Source organism: Vulpes vulpes, chromosome 8, assembly GCF_048418805.1.
Source record: "Vulpes vulpes isolate BD-2025 chromosome 8, VulVul3, whole genome shotgun sequence".
Classification (NCBI taxonomy): Eukaryota; Metazoa; Chordata; class Mammalia; order Carnivora; family Canidae; genus Vulpes; species Vulpes vulpes.
This window is the reverse complement of record NC_132787.1, coordinates 27883626-27901270: the sequence shown is the minus strand read 5'-3', so window position 1 is coordinate 27901270 and position 17645 is coordinate 27883626. Positions and strand designations below refer to the sequence as shown.

Sequence of the window (17645 nt, the reverse complement as noted above, 5' to 3'; positions counted from 1 at the left end):
AAAAGCCCTTAAATATAATGGCTATGATTTAATATGGCAAAGCTCATGTTCTTATAAGAAAAAGACAGGAAGCTCAGAAAAGCTTAGGATGGATGGAAGGAAGCAGTTTATACTAAAATGAGAGAGGCTTAACTTCAGAACTCTTCAAAAAGAATGAGAGGGGAATCAAGCAAAGGGGATAAATCAAGAAAAAGAAGAGGAAAGAGGAAGAGAAAGGACTTCTGAGTGGATATTTGTTCTCCATATTTTCATGACCTGCTCCGTTTCTCCTTGCTTAGAAGTCTCTTCCCATTACGTGTTGTCATGGGCTCCAAATATAGTTAAATCTGCCCTTTTGTTGTAAAGGAATTTCTTTATATTCATCAGCTGTTGCTTCTGCCCTTTTTCTAGAGAGAAAGCAGAAAATACAGAGTGGTTTGTGACTGTGTTCTTTGGAGATCGCTCACACTTCAATCCCACAGAAACCATATGCAAGGCTGGTCCCTGCACTTCACTGCCCTTGAACATCTCTAGCTTCTTATTACATTTTGCCCATCTTCAAACCCTCCATGTTTATAAATGCACCATCCTCTGCTCTTTGGAATTTGTCTATCAACTGCCATCATATCTTGTTTTATTTTTACTATTTTGTTGACTCACCTCCCGCCGAAATTTTTCAACATAATGTGCTTCCAGTGGGTTTGGGGCAACTACCCTGAGGGCCTGAGAATAAATCAATGTCACTGTGTTTCCCATGGTGAAAGGGCTGCCAAACAGTCTCTAGAAACTCTGGGCTGCTTCTATAGATCCCTGGCAACATATAATGCACACAGAGACACACCACTTTTGAAGAAAGCTGTTCAGGAGGTTAAGTTCTTAAAAATCTTCAAAATATGTATAGCTGGTTGGCTGGGTACCACGCTGTCAGGTGACTGTCATGTTTTTCTTTGGATCTGAGCACCCATTGTGATATCATCGAAAGTTCCATGCTTCATAGAGAAAGCTTCTTTATGACTTCATCAGGAGACTCAGAGCTTGCCAGACAGCCTGTTTTCATGGTTAGACATAGTAATCTTAAGCTTGAATGTTTAACACCTTGATGGGAAAGGTGTCTCATGGAATGTTTTCTCATCCTTTGAACACTCTTAATTTCAGAAGCCTTGCTTCTGCTGCAACCAAACATGTCACTTAGTGTTCTGAGTAGGAAAGAGAAAGAAAGAGTAATTCGCAGACTGTTAATACAAGCTCCTCCAGGGGAATTTGTAAACGCTTTTGATGATCTCTGTCTGCTTATCCGTGATGAAAAACTCATGCACCATCAAGGTGAGTGTGCAGGCCACCAACACTGCCAAAAATACTCTTTACCACTCTGCATCGATGGAAATCCAGTACTCTTATCTCACCACAACGTAGTGGGTGACTACCGATTTTTTGACTATCAAAGCAAACTTTCTTTCAAATTCGACCTGCTTCAAAACCAGCTAAGAGACATCCAAAGTCACGGTATCATTCGGAATGAGACAGAATACCTGAGAAATGTTGTTCTGTGCGCCTTAAAGCTGTATGTGAATGACCACTATCCAACAGGAAATTGCAACGTGCTGAGAAAATCGGTGAAAAATAAGGAGTTCTTGATAGCCTGCATTGAGGATCACAGCTATGAAACAAGAGATTGCTGGAATGGCCTTTGGAAATCTAAGTGGATTTTCCAAATAAATCCATTTCTAACCCAAGTAACAGGAAGAATTTTTGTGCAAGCTCATTTCTTCAGGGCTGTCAACCTTCATATTGAAATCTCCAAGGACCTGAAAGAAAGCTTGGAAGTAGTTAACCAAGCTCAACTGGCTTTAAATTTTGCGAGGCTTGTGGAAGAGCAAGAGAATATATTTCAAGCTGCAGTCTTAGAAGAATTACAGGAGTTATCGAACGAAGCCCTGAGAAAAATTCTACGAAGAGATCTTCCAGTGACCCGCACTCTTATTGACTGGCAAAGGATACTCTCTGACTTGAATCTGGTGATGTATCCTAAATTAGGATATGTCATTTATTCAAGAAGTGTGTTATGCAACTGGATAATATAAAGGATTGCTCCTGGTAATTGTCTTGACCTGATGTAGTTGTGTTTCTGGGAGGGGTGTTGGGATTTTCCTAAGGTTGAAAAGCCACTGGAGATGCCTATCATATGACAAATGCAAATTTAAATTAGGGAAAGGTGTAACAAATAATTTTACTCAGGGAATATTAACCAATAAGGGAAGAAAAGGATGATTTAAATGTGTTTCATGGTAGTAACCATCATAAAGCCAGAGATGTTTACTAGAACCTAAAATAACTTGATAGAATGTGGCACTCAGAAGTATTATAAAGGTGGCTAGGGTATGTATGTGGGGTGTGTGTGTGTGTGTGTGTGTGTATTTGTAGGAAGGACCTTTGACTTTCATTGTAACTGGAGAAGGTATGCAGATGAAAGTCACTCTGCAAGTGATACTTCATATAATTCAATTGAGTCCTACCCCAACCCTGAGATAGTGGATTTCACTAAGTGATGTTAGTGTTGGATATTCCATGAAACCAAAAGATATCAAAAATCTACCTCAGATGAAGAACTTTTAGTAAACTTGAATCCACTGCCATCATGCCTTTCCCTGTCCTCCAAGAATCGGAATTACTCAAATCTCTGGGCTTTTCTGATAACTAACATGATCTTTGAAAAATTAACTCAAAAAGCCTGACCTCTCAAGCTTATATAGTCAGGATCTTGTGAAATCATCACTATAAACATTTATGAGTGTTTATTTCATGCCAGGCCCTGTGCTAAGTGATTTGCACACAATTTTTCATGATTAGGCTGGCACTAGTAGTAAGTTCATTTTGTGTGAGAAAAAAAATCTAAGATTTCAAGTTGTTTAATTCATCTAGGCACATAGTAAGTGACAAGTGTGTCTGACTCTGCTTTTAACCTCTAGAGTAGGACTGCTCTCCATGGAGGCTTGTTTCATTAAGAATTGTGAACTCTACAGTGATTTAGGCAAGTATTTCACCCAAAAGACACTTCCATATGAACTGAAATGGGTGGACTGCTGTTTTCCAGCCAAGACTACTATTCACTTACCTCATCACTATTCCTAGCAAGGTTACTGACCACTTGCCTCTGGTCTCAAAGTCCAAATCTAAACCTCTCCAATAAGATTGTGGTAGAGCAGTAGATAGGCCCCATCCTCTTATTCTGACTTACTGGTAGGCAAAATACTCTGTATTTTGTATCCATGCTGTTGAGAAAATATCTTATTCTGCCTTAGAAACATTGGAGCAGACAATATTGGAATTCCTAAATCTCAAACCTTTCTACCTCAACTGGTGGTTCTTGGAGAATCTCAGGAGAATTACCTAGGACATATCTTTAAAAATACAACTTCCCAGTACCCATCTTCAGATTCGGATTTTGTCGGTTCAGAAATCTCTATTTTAGGCAATTATCAGAGATACTCTGTTGCAAGGGATCCCAGGACCAAATTTTAAGAAATATTGGTCCAGTTATAAAGTGGCATATCTTATGCTTTCTATTTACTTAATTAAAATCATTCCTTATAAAACTACTGTCAAATGAAGGTCATGTCTGCTACTTTACTGGATTCACCATGCACAGACTAACGACATGCCTTCATCTGTTATAAAAGTTAAGGAAAACCTTTCTAAAGAAAAGTAGCAAAGACTACTCTCATTGTAGTACTGCTCTCATTGTACTAAAACATACCTATCTGACAAATTACTTAGCAAAAATTTAAATTGATATTATGGTTATATATGTAAGTGTTGATTTGCCAGAACATTCCAGGATAGGACTTAATGGTTTATGGAACAATCACAGAAGCATTTAGCTCCCCCTGAAACATGGGGTTTTTAAAATAATATTTATTTGTATGTCTGAATATAAAAAGTCACATGTACAAATCATAAAAAATGTTTGAGGTATAAAGCATTTTTGGCCTTTCCTCCGCCCACCCCCCATTTAATTTTATGGAATTGTTTTAAATATTAAGAATTTATGACATATAAAAAATTTTATCCTGTTCTTTTTCTGTGACCTCCTATATCATAAATATAGTCCCATGTCATTAAAATTCCTTGAGCACATAATTTTAATTATTTACATGATATTCATACTGTTCATGCACCATAACAAGACAACTATTTCTCTATTCATACATAATTTAAATTTTTAGCATTTTATATCTGTTATTAATTGGGCCATTGTGAACATTTCTATGCATAAACCTATGCCACGTTGTGGATTATGTCCCTTAAGATAAATTCTCTAAAATTGCATATTGAAAAGATATGAACATATTAATGATTTCAATACATATTGCCAAGTTGCTTTCCAGAAAAATTTAACAATTTATAATCCCATCATAAGAGAATATCTAGCTCACATCAAATGTTTTCTTTGATAGGCAACAGACCTTAAAAGAATAAATGAATTAAAAAGGTGTTCACTAACTTATGGTATATTATACCAAAAACTTCCCCACACTGATTTTATTTGGTAGTGATTTTCTTTGTGTGGAGCTGGCATAGCCAGAAAAATTTACTACTACTCCTCTCTGTACCTTTATCACACATGTATACACACACACAAACACACAAATACCCCCCTATACTTAAACCTACTCTCTAGCAGTATACATATATACACACACATGACCAGGCATATACACACATAGACAAAAAATGCTTCAGATCCTGAGGACTCAATGCATCATTTTTTAATATTCCGGTGTTTTCTCCTCCCCATCCCTCCCAACTGGAATATAAGCTCCTTAAGAATGGGGACCTTGTCTATCTCAAGGGTCCGGCTCATTACTGACTCTTATTTGGTAGGCACTCAATGAATGAATGAATGAATAAACAAATGAATAAGGGTAACAAAAACATGAAACATGCTAAGTTTAGTTGGCCTTAAGATTTTGTAAGACATCAATTCTTGCTGTCCCTTTAGGAACTGTATATTCCTTTGCAGACTTCCCCCAAGCTGATGTTTGACCCTTCATTCTAAGGCAAGTGATTGTATTTTGAGGCTGCCATTGGCTGCCTACGACTCTGATGAAAACTTTTGCTCTTTTCCGAGTCCAAATGGACAGAGATTTCTTCTCCAACAAGTTTAAGAAAATCAAATCCTTTAAAGTCATGTATCTTTCAATTTTACATGATCCTCTGTCAAAGATCTTTGTGCTCTTCCTCTTAGGGGTCTGGTCCAGAGAGCTACCCAATGGATATATTGGCTACATCATGTTCTACTCAAACAGAGATTCAGGAGGGGCATTGATCCTTCAAATCCACCCCAACCCCCCCCCCCCACCTCCCCACCCCATCAGACTGAGTCTCTGCTATTCTGGGACATGCCCTAGACTTAGGCATGCATTGAGACTAAAGCCGGCTTCAGCTTTATTTTTTTGTTGGGACTTTGATCACAGTATACAAAACCCAGCAACTCCTTTCTCCTTATCATTCAGATCTTCAGTAATCAAATAGAGTTCCTTCTGGGTGCTGCATATTTATGAAGGTCCCATAGTTGATTAGAGTTTAGTGGATCAATATGAAAAGTACTTTCAGGTGCTTGGGTGACTCAGTCAAGTGTTGCCTTTGGCTCAGGTCATGACCTTAGGGTCCTGGGATGGAGCCCTGAGTTGGACTCCCTGCTCAGCCTGCTTCTCCCTCTCCTCCTGCCCAACCCCTTGTGCTCTTTCCCTCTCTCTTCTCTCAAATAAATAAAATCTTTAATTAAAAGAAAAAAAGAAAAGGAAAGTACTCTCAGGTCACTGCCACCCAACAAATTTTTGATTTATCTCACCTTCTCTTCAATCTCCTCATCATGACACATCTCAGATCCTGACCCTTTTACTTGGATAATTTCAGCAGTTTCTTAGGCTATCGTACCATTGTTAAGGAATGGGTTCTTAGTCTACTACTTCTTATATTCTAGTGAAAACTATGTCAACTCCACATCAGTCTCTGGCCTCCCTTCTGAAAAGCAGTCAACTTAGTCTTTTCTATTAATCCCTATAGCCTTCTTGACATGCTTTTGAATTTCTCTACTCTGCTTAAGCTCTGCTTCTGCATCATTCCTTTGCTTACTAGATGGCTCTGTCCCTTTACTAAGAAGACATGTGCTTTCAAAAAGAGCTTATACAGCTTCCTTTCTCTACTCTTAAAAATGTACTTATTTTCTTCTCCTTCCAAGTAGTTTCCAGAGTGTACATTCCTTTCTTTTTTTTATTAAAGATTTTATGTATTTATTCATGAGAGACACAGAGAGAGAGAGAAAGGCAGAGACACAGACAGAGGGAGAAGCAGGCTCCATGCAGGGAGCCCAATGTGGGACCCAGTGTGGGACCCAATCCCAGGACTCCAGGATCACACCCTGAGTTGAAGGCAGAGGCTTAACCGCTGAGCCCCCCAGGTATCCCTATACATTCCTTCCTAAGACTTAACTCTTCTCCTGTAGATGTGATCCTAAATCCTTGATCTTTGGTTATCCAGGCTCTTAATTCTTGAGCTACCTTTTTGGTTCTTAGTTCCTCAATCTCCCCATCCCATCATGGCTCCTCTCCTCCACCAGCAAGCAGACTCAATTCCAACTAGCCTAAAAAATTTTCCCTATAAGTTTCTCAGATCCCTTCACAATGAAACTTGTCAAAAGATTATCCTACTCTTAATTTTTTTCTGCATCCTTACCACTTAAGGAATGGATTTAATTAAGAGACTGCTATGCTCTAGGCATTCTACTGGCAATTTCATCTGCCTCATTGATTTCTTATAAGAATCATACAAGTGGGAATTATTTTTTACAGCTTAGAAAACTAAGAATGTTCTTAAGTAGCTTTGCCAAATTGACACAGCTGGTAAGGGACAGAACTGGGATTCCAAATCAGGTCTGTCACACTTCAAAACTCCTGCTCTTTATACCATATCATGCTGCCCTAACTCTGCACTTTCTGGCTGCCAGGCTAATAGTCTAAGAAAATGCCATTCTCAAAAGTTTTCAATATCATAATTGTTTATTCCAATTGCCTCTTGTCAGTTATCATCATGGGAGCATGACTATTTCTTCATCCAGAAAAACATTTAATTCCTCAGTTGTACTTACATTTTAGTCTCCCCCTCCTCTAATTCCTTTCATTTTTCCTCTTCTACTGTACCCCACAAACACAAGCAATTCTCCAGACTTTAGTTTTCCATTCTCTTCTTTTCACATTATCACCTTCAATCAATAAGATCTTGAGCTACCAGCCCATTCTTCACAATATGTATCACAATATTCATCAAGTACAACAGGACTGGAGAAAACTCCAGTACTCACAATCCATGGCCTATTACTAAGTAGTTCTTCCAAACAGTGTTTTTAATAGCATATGGATCTTTTTTTTCTCTTCCCTCTTGGCTTCAAAACTCATTGCTCATTTTTGTCACTAAGCACTGTATTTATTGTGAAAGCCAACCTTGACCACACTCGGCCAGAATGGCTTTGCATAAACATATCTCCCAGTTTTACTTTGACCTCCAAGAATATCCCACGTTGGCACTGTTTCTCCTCTATGTTTCTCCTCTGTCCATTCCCTCTGCCCCTCCCATCCCACATCCATCCAATCCCAGTTTGCCTATGCTCTATAAATGAAAACAAGGCATCTACTAAATAATAATACAGATAACTCTAATCAACCTGACTTTGGGCTTCATTTCCAATTTTATCTACAAGTCCTACATTATAGTGTCAAAATCATTGTTTCTTTCCTCTCCTCTCTCTTTCCTGCTCCTCTTTCCTTCAAGAAACAAATCATTGCTTCTTTCCTACTTGTCTCTTTTTCCTGCTCTCAGCAGCACTATCTTGCCAATAACTCGAGGTCAAAATTTCAGGCATTCTTAACTTCTTTACTATTTCCTAAAATTTAATTAGTCATTGAATCTTTTTATGTCCATCCCTGAAAGTACTTTTCTTATTTATTCCCTCTCTCAATCCATAATCTCTCTTATTTCTCACTTATCAAGTTTTCTAACAGGTTTGCCTTCTTTTCTTTTTTTTTTTATCTCCAATCTATTCTATGAAGTTCTGCCAAATTAATTTTCATAAACCTCAACTGATTACTCACAGTTGTTACTTACAATCTCATCAAACACCATTAAAAGATACCTATTAACTAGGGGATATATTTCATTTTCTGGCTTAGGGTTCCAAGGTTCTCATGATCTAAGTGCCCCTTTCTCTTCCATGGACCTTGTATGTAAGCTAAACTTATGTAATAAGCTAAACTTAACCACTTCTTCCAAGAACCCTCTCTTAGAAGCTTCACCAGAAGTACTCGCTACATTTCCTAAATGTGAACACATTTTATCTAATTCTGCCTTGGTACTTGTCTACTCTAAATTTAATATCAGATGTGTTTGTTCTGTTTTTCTTAATAGACTAAAAGGAGAGATTTTTGTTTCTTTTATATACAGTGCAGTAGAAATCTATGAAACTTTGAATCAGAATATCTAAGTTCAAGTCTTGATTTTACCAATTATTACTTTTGTGACATCAAATAATGACACAAAATAAAATAAAATACATGACTTCTTTGATAGTTTTTCCATTTGCTAAGTGAAAGTTGAATGCATCCTTAGCATTATGTTTTACACCTACAGTGTGGGCAATAAATGATTGGTGAAGAAATAAATGTTCAAGAAAAGAAAGAGCATGAATCCCACCAAATTCTCCACCTTTTAGAAACTGTAATTTACAAACGCCTTTGAGTTGGAAGTATAGTTTTGCATTTGAAAGATCTTTCATAGTGTCTGACACATGATAAGAATACAATTCCCATACTATGTTTCCCTGATAATTCATTATTGATGTTATATTATATGCCATATGCCATGTGGACATAGATACCTTAAGGAGGCCCCAGGGACTAGATTTGCTTTACAAATTTAACCAGTGCGTGCCCCAACAAAAAACAGATGACTGTAAATACAAACTGGATTGTTCAAAGAAAATATGGTGAAGGGATTATCCACACAGATAGGGAAATATAGAGGAAAGCAAAATAACATTAAAGCCATTCACAGGGACCCCTGGGTGGCTCAGCGGTTGAGCATCTGCCTTCAGGTCAGGTCATGATCCTGGAGTCCTAGGATTGAGTTCTGCCACAGAGTCTCCATGGGGACCCCTCTGCCTATGTCTCTGATTCTCACTCTGTGTCTCTCATGAATAAATAAAGAAAATCTTTTTCAAAACAAAATAAATAAAGCCATTCACATATTTAGGGGAAGGTTATTAGGAAATGCCTACTAACCTGGAGGGAAGGGTCAATATAATGAGCCACAAGAGGGGGGCTGTAACCATCTGTGAAGGGACATTGCCAGAGTGAGGAGGCCTCTGAGAAAGAGACATCTCAGGAAGAGACCCCTCAAGAAGGGAGGAAGGATATAAGTGCCCTCCTTTTTTTTTTTTTTTTACCTCCAGCTTCTGTCAGAGCTCCCCATTGTCAAAACCGATCAAAAGCCAGAGGGCAAGGGACTCTGTTAATATGGACCATGTATATCAGCCTCCTAAAACCAATAGTAGAATGGGGAAGGAAAGAAGATAGATTTAGATGAAGGATACCGGACACACATTCATTTATCTGAATGTGATTTCTGACACTTTATAGGGCTTTTATTTTAATAAGATGAACATCTGGCATTTACTAAGTATATTTTGTCCTTTTGTTCATTTAGAAATGCCATTAGTTTAAATAAATAAATATATTTTATAGAGCTACATAAAAGATGTGTTTGGAAGGATTTCAAGTAATTTTTCTGAATATTTTAGTCCATTTTAACTGCCTTGAAAAGAACAACCAGGTTATAAATGCAACAGCTTTCCTGAATTAACTTTATTGCATAAATATAATGCTTATCATACTCTTCTTATCTCCCTAGTCACTTTTTATTCTCATTTTAGAATATGTACAGTGCCCTCACTCTGCAAGCACCATGTTCATGTTCCAAACTCATACAAATAAAAAAGAATTTATTGTCTGAATAGGATTTACTAATTGGACAGATTTATTTTTTCATTCCTTAGGAATGTGATCTGTGACCCTAATAGCATGCAAATGCAGCCCTCAGTTCAGAGACAGTCAAAGCCTGAGATGGAAGAAAGAGAAAATTCCATAAACATTATATGTGTTTTTACCAGAGATAACCGAACAGTATCGTAATGTTTTTTAATGAGTATTTCTCATGTTCACTTCAGGACTTCTTTCCCCACCTCATCTTTGGATCAACAATCTTCAATCAACAGCTCAAAATCTTGTGGATTTTTAAAAAAATATAGGATTTATAAAACATAAAAATAAAGGAAAATCAGGGCTCTTTTGCAAAATTATTATCAGAGCGTAACAAATACCTAAAGTTTAAGAAGGGCTTATAGTGTTTTTCTGGAATTAAATCAGCTATGTGTCCACTGGTGATCATATGTCAGACTGATCTGTTCAGATTTCTAGAAACTTGAGGAGTAGGAGTAACCTGATCTCTAATGGCTAGACCTCAAGAAATAGAAAAGGAAAATTTGGTGACAGTGGCTTTTTATGATTATGTGGTACCATTCAGTACATTTTTTTGGAACTGAATTGACTCCCAGCACACATCTATTTATGAGGAATTTATGGAAAATTTGAGTTAACCTGCATTTTAACTTACTTAGGTTGGGCCAAGATACACTTGTAACCCACTTGCCAACATTCACTGTGTTTGTTTTACCTGAGAACACTTCACATCAAACACTTCAAGACCTAGTAGAACAATCTGACGTTGCTACCAACCCACTCATACGTGAGTTGCAGCTTCCTCCTAAGGGATTGGAATCCCAGGAGCCTCCCTTATGGTACCACAAATTTATTTAGCTCACTCCCAAAATTCTTTTCAAAATATTTTCAGTATAACTAACTCTGCTTCCCTTTTAACTTCTTATTAATCAATTTCTCCTTTTAAATTAATTTTCAAATATAATTTTTTATAAATATGCTCTGAGGAAAAGGATTCCATCTTATTTACTTTGGTGATCCCATTACTGAGTCTGGAGCATAATGAGTGTTTGATAGATATTTGTTGAATATGAAATGAAGAGTTAGATGGATAACTGCATTAAAGGAAAAAATTAAATCTACTACTGTTTCCTTTACCACCTTCTTTTGTTTTCATTTTTTCTTGTTATTTATCTTAATACATTTTATTCTTTTATTTTTTCAATTTAGTATAATTAACATACAATATTATATTAGTTTCAGGCAATGATTCAACAACAATCCTACTACCATTCCCTTTAAATAGATACTTTTTCCACTAAACATTTTAATTTCTAAAGCATTAAGAGGTGAATGCCGATTTGAGAATGTAAGCACAAAAGATGTCCTAATGTTTAATGTCCATTCCATGGACAAACAAGTTCAAAAAGCTATATGTGCTCCTACTTGGATTCTCAAAGTACATTAGCACATTAAAAGCTTTGAGACAGTATGTTACTTAAAAAAAAATAATTTAGTTGAGTGTTACCTGGAAGTCATCTGTGATTCTTCCCTTTTCTGCTCACCACTCACATCTAATCTATCTGTAAGGTCTGTGAGTTTGACCTCCAAAAGAATATCTACCCATCTCCCTCCATCACTGTTGCCATCACTCCAGTCCAGGGCACATCCTTTCACCAAAGAGCACTGCAATGTCCTCCTAATTAATGTCGCTGCTTCCACTTTTAGTTTCTCAAAACCATTTCAACAAAGTAGCCAAAATGAGCTTAAAAATTTTTTTTAGCCATCTGCTTACTGAAGCATACCAACATGTTTAATGTTCTTAAAATCTAATCTTAAGTATATTGGCTTATAGGGTCTTAGGGCCTCTGGCCTAAGCCTCACACTCAAACTGATCAACCACTAACCCTGACTACTCTTAAATCCACTTAGACTTTCTTTTATGCCTTTTCCTTACTGGCATGAGGGCTTTTATACTTTTAAAGTTTCCTCTCCCTGAAAACTTACACTCTTCAGCTCTTCTCATTACCAGTTACTCTTCAGCCTTCAAGTCTCAGCTCAAACACTCTTTCTTTCTTTCATTTCTTAACTGAAGTACAGTTAACACACAATGTTACTTTAGGTTCAGGTGTACAACAAAGTGATTCAACAAGTCTTTGCATCATGCTATGCTCACCACAAGCACAGCTACCATCTGTCACCATACAACCTGTTACAATACCCACCACATCGCCAACTGTTATTTCCTTCATAGCACTCACCATCATTTGAACTTTTAAAAATTCTGACCTTCTATCCTGGAATACAAACCCCATAAGGGCAACAACCTTGTTTTTCTTGCTCACTGAATATCCTTGGAACCTAAATAATGCCCAGCACATGAAAGGGAATAAGTATTTGCCGAACAAATATGTTTGTGCATGGGACCCTCTTTCAAGTAAAACTTACTAATGTTCCACACAACGCATTTTGGGAAAGGCAAAGGTAGGCTGTCAAGTTACCATTTTACATAAGAAGTCTGTGTATAGCTACAGAGAATTAAGATTTCTATCCACATACAAAAGCTTTTTAATTCTGATGTAGAAATACAACACGTGCTCAAAAATCCATTATACAGTATATGTCAAGACAATTAGGTGACAGTATACATCTACTGTGTTAATATATTTTCATTAGCCATTATGTGTTCTACTTTCTATAAAGAATTCTCCTTTTCTTGGAGTATTTCTTTACAGTTGATTCCATCCTTTTCTTGAAAAACTCATGTTCAAGTCTTCTTCAAGCCCTTTAAAAGCTTGGAAATAGTTTGAAGAACTTCATAGTTTCTTTATTGTTTTGGTTTTGGTGTTGACTAAGACAACCATCATACAGCTTTATTTTTTCATTTATTGATTGGGAAATTGAAATGAGGCCCTAAGAATTTGTGTGCTTTTTTTCAAATTAACGCTATAGTCCTGATCCAGTTTATAGTCACATTTTGTTCTAGTTTCTCTGTTATTCCTAAATACACAAAGCAAAATTAAAAAGAGTATATATGAGAGGCTGGACCCAAACAATGAGCTTAAGCAGCACCTAACCTCAGGAAGGATGTTTGGGAAGAACCACTCCCACCTCCATTGGAATGGAGCAGTCTTATTATTTGTTCATTCTGACAGAAGTGGGACTAGAGGACAATTTTATTTCCCCTTTACCTTCTAATAATTGGAAGGGATTTGTCCTAACAAAGAAAGTCTTAACAACTCCATTGCCATTTACATGGCCAATCTCCCTATAAGTGGATGGTATCAAAAAAGGAAATAATCTACAATCTCCTACTAAGTCAAATTAACACTAATGCTCATAACTTTTAACAGGTCTTTTAACATTATCTTCATGTGGTTGATGAATGGCACAATTATACAGACCTTAAGCGGGAACCTAAAATGGAGAGAAGTAAATCTTATCTTTCTTCTGATAACATGCACACAGTTTGACACAAGAAGTGAACTGGAAGAAGACAGCAATCCTAACAGAAAAATGGGCAAAGTAAATAGGTAATTTACAGAGTAGGCAATCCAAAACGCCTCTGACAAGAGCACATGAAAATTAAGCAACGATTAGTTTCATGTTACACTTATTTAAAAAGGCAAAAAATAGACACTAGTTTAAGTAAGTTATGATAAAGACGTGCATTTGTGTACACATACATGTGTGCATACATGTGTGTCAGTACATGTGTATGTGCACATGTGCATGTGTAGGAATTTTCATGTGACACTGATGGGAGGTTAAGCAAAAGCTGCTGTTCTTTAAGAGCAATTTGCCACTATTTAGTCATATGAAACATATGCATACCCTATGACTTAGCAATTCCTGGGTGTACTTCCTTCCAAAATTCTCACACTTGTCTGAAAGGAAACATGTCCAAGGATGTTCATTGCAGCATTGTTTGTGGTGGCAGGAAGTTCATAGCAATTTAGAAGTCCACCACCAATGAATTAAAGGGTAAAGGTGTAACAGCATACCAAGGAGTACCATGGACAGCTGGAAATAACAGAACAAATGTACATAGAAGAGTAGGAGTGGATCTTAAAAACATGCTGTTGGATAACAAAGAGTAAGACACAATGTCTATCACAATAACAAATGCATAAATTAAAAATAGATGTTCAGAAGTAAAACACATTTTTTAAGAACACACTTAAAAAAAAACCCCACATCGAGTGTATTAGAATGATTTCCAACACAGGACAGATAAAAAGCAGTGGGGAATAAAATCAATAGATAACATGGGTTAATTAAAACAAAACAAAACAAAAACAAAAGAACCAAGGAAATAAATGAAAAAACAATAAACCATAAGGAAACAACTAAAGCACAAAAAGAGGAAAGTGAAGAGAAAATAAACAGAAGTAAAAACACTTTCACTCATCTAGAAGCAGCATGAAAACGTTAAGCCCCCAAAGATAAACTGAAATATCCTCCAGTAGTGCCCCCATCTCCCCTTACTCCTCCGGGGTTAAAAGGCACTGCGCTTCATTGCCAGCTCATGTCATCATGAAAGATGAGCAGTAGTAAGACTGGAGCTGAGAAATGGGTGAGGCTGTGCTCTGCATCAAGGCAGCAGTGCCCCTCATGTGTCTGAGGTTGAGCTCCTCATGGTAAGAACAAAGTGAAATTGGCAATGAACTCTATCTCTGGTTTTGCGTCTAGATGATTGGAAGGTGAGTTTGGCTTCGTAGCTGCCAAACTGGCACTAAGGCATTGTTTAGAAGAGAACAAGAGTACAGGATTCGTGCCCAGCATAGAGTTCCCACCAGGAAATTGGAAAGTCAGTGTATTTCTTACCAGCTCAGAAGGTTATGAAAGTCTGACCACAAAAATATAGCATGACTTTCCTGTGACTTGCACAAAATTGTAAAAATTTCTGTTTAATAAAACTGCTTTGCAAAGTACATAAATTACCTGCTTCTCTGGTTTCTCACGTTCTGATCCTCAATAGTATTCATTTCTATCTTGTTCCCTCACCTATTTCCTGATGTGAAGAAAATTTGCAGAAAGAAGTTGCTGAACTATTCACTTTTAAATTTTTACTTATTATAGTTCAATGAGTATGTCAGAAAAAGCAAAACCACAAAGATAAAATCCATTTATCTTTAAGCAGAGTGTTGCATTCAGAGGAATTTAGCTGTAAAATTATTAGTGATATTTTTCCGGGAAATGACAGTATAACAGAAAATGAGTTGACACTTTTCAAATAGGTATTGCAGACGCTTGGTGCCCTTCCACACAATCACATGTATTCTCGGGATGCCCTGGAGTTTCTGGCACAAAGAACAGACAGCGCAAGACTTGATATTGGACAGTCAATTTACAACTACCCCAAGATATGTGATTCTGGGGAATACAGTGCATTTCCAAAGTAATTACCATACAGTAGAAAATATTATGGGAATCCCTATAGCTAAGCTCAAAATATATACGTTAACATTTTAAACATATTACTAAAATGTGTCTCTTGCACACTAAAGCCAAAAGGTGTTTGGAATGACTACAGTTGAGAAAGTATCTTATGGAGTCAATAGAATGCAAGAGATTCTCTTCCAACCCGTCTGCCATGGCCATCTATCAAATCCAGAGTTAGAAATATATGTATGTTATCCATCAAGTAAAACTATTCCCCTCTTCTGCATTCCCCCCTTATTAGCCTCTCTTGAGAAAGCAACCATGGGGAAGACTCACACGATGCCAACATTAAACTCTTTCCAAAGATATACAGAATGTGGGAATATCTAAATCAAGATGAATTCATCTACTGTTGGTGAAACAAAATATAAACCATTGTTTGTAAAGCATTGGATTTATGACGTATATTTAATTTAGTTTTCATCAATTTATTCTACAAGTCATTGTTCTGAAAATACTACTGTACCAGGACCTGTGGAATTAGATAGGTAACATGAGTGATGATCGCTGTTCTCCAAAATCTTGATGGTGCAATGCTGAGGAAACAGGAATAATTGTATGTTATATAATTAGTGTCCTTATAGAGAATGATAGCTATTAGTATTTAATGACGAAACTTCAAGTTTTCCACCATTTGGAGATGATAATTTTAACAGAGATTGTTATTGAGAAATTGATACCTTTGCTCTTTGCTCTTATAGACCCAAACAATAAAAAGAATGAAAAAGTAATATTTTTTTATGAGACAGAGTTTTGAATTCTGGAATCCCTTGTCCTAAAAGTAACAGGGTTTTTTGGGCTGATTTTGTTTTTATTTTTTGTTTTTTTGGTTTTTTTTCTGATTCAGATCTAGAGAAAGTGAATTAAGTTGGTTTATCCCCTAGTGGCAAGAGATGGTAGGTTTTGTATTTTGAAGGTAGAGACAAGTGAGGCTAAATGAAAGTCTGGCAGAAATATACTATTTCCCACACATGGCAAGAAGTGTCAGGAACACTGGCAGGGTTGCTTATGCAAACAAAGGAGGAATTACTCCCAGCACCAACTATGTGATTGAAATTGGACATTCTACTTTTCTTATATTCGGGTGTCTAGAATCCATTTCTATCCATTTCATGAAAATAAGGTCTAACTTATAAGAAATATGAATTTGAAAAGACCTTTCGAATGAATTATTCTCTGATCTGCTGAACAGCTATTTTCTATTTTTCAGTCTTAGGAAAAGCAAGAATATTCCCTCATTCAGTTATATTTATTAAGCCCATTCTTCAAACAAACCCTGTGTTAGGCACAGGAAACACAAGAAAAAATAGGACACTTTTCTTGTTTCTAAGTAGGTCCCACCTGAGTCAGAGGTACTGGCATTTAAAGAACTAAGTAAATAATAAACAGAATCATAAACTATGCACTGGGAGAGAACAGATAAGAGTAGCAAATTTTCCCTGGGGAAATGAAGGAAGGCTTGGATTGTGGATGCTGCCACCACCCCAACCAGGGCACACAACACCCCCACACCAGAATTGGAGCATGGACTGATGCCAGGAGACCCCACCTCCGAGCCCATCCTCCTCGCACTAATTCAGGACAACTCTGCATCCTTATACACAGTCTGTGAGCCAGATTTGCTTTGCTGAACACTGTTCCAACCAAAACTGCTTCCTTGCCTGCTTCCCACAGTTGATTCCAAAGAGACTTCCCAGTAAACATCCTGCAAGCAAACCTTTGTCTCAGTTTGCTTTCTGGAAAGCCTATGATGATTTGACAAAGGAAGTGATTGAGACTCAGATGTTTACCAAGAGTTTGCTAGACAAAGGTGGTGACAATATAGATTTTACCTAAGCTATTTTTCTGTGGTCCTAGAAAATAAAGATGGTTCATCCTCCCAACTTTTTGTTTTCCAAACCCCTCACCCTGTTGTATTCCAGGAAAGGGCTTACTACAAAGAACCACATTTTCAAGCTTGACTTAGAAAACACTCTTCCTTCTCCTGACTCCCATAAGTGTATCAGATGATTCCCTTATTTATACAGAACAAGGCCAAACACCTACCCTCAAAATTCTCATTTTTGTCTCATAAATTATTGGCTAAACTGTTTGTAACCTCAAAGCTAGACTGACAAAAAATAAACTTTGCTTCTTCATCTGACTGACTCCTTTTATTACAAAGACCAATCCCAC

The 17645-nt window shown here is 37.0% G+C and overlaps 1 protein-coding gene across 1 annotated transcript; it reads left to right on the top strand.

Moving 5' to 3' along the window:
* The first annotated feature begins 1160 nt into the window (after positions 1-1160).
* CAPZA3 (capping actin protein of muscle Z-line subunit alpha 3) lies at positions 1161-2060 on the top strand. Its single transcript, XM_025995580.1, has one exon. It carries the CDS (start codon positions 1161-1163, stop codon positions 2058-2060), a length of 900 nt encoding a protein of 299 aa, XP_025851365.1.
* The last annotated feature ends 15585 nt before the right edge of the window (positions 2061-17645 follow it).

Excerpts from the sequence above, each read along its gene's own strand:
- CAPZA3 (XM_025995580.1), top strand. The coding sequence starts at position 1,161 with ATGTCACTTAGTGTTCTGAGTAGGAAAGAGAAAGAAAGAGTAATTCGC.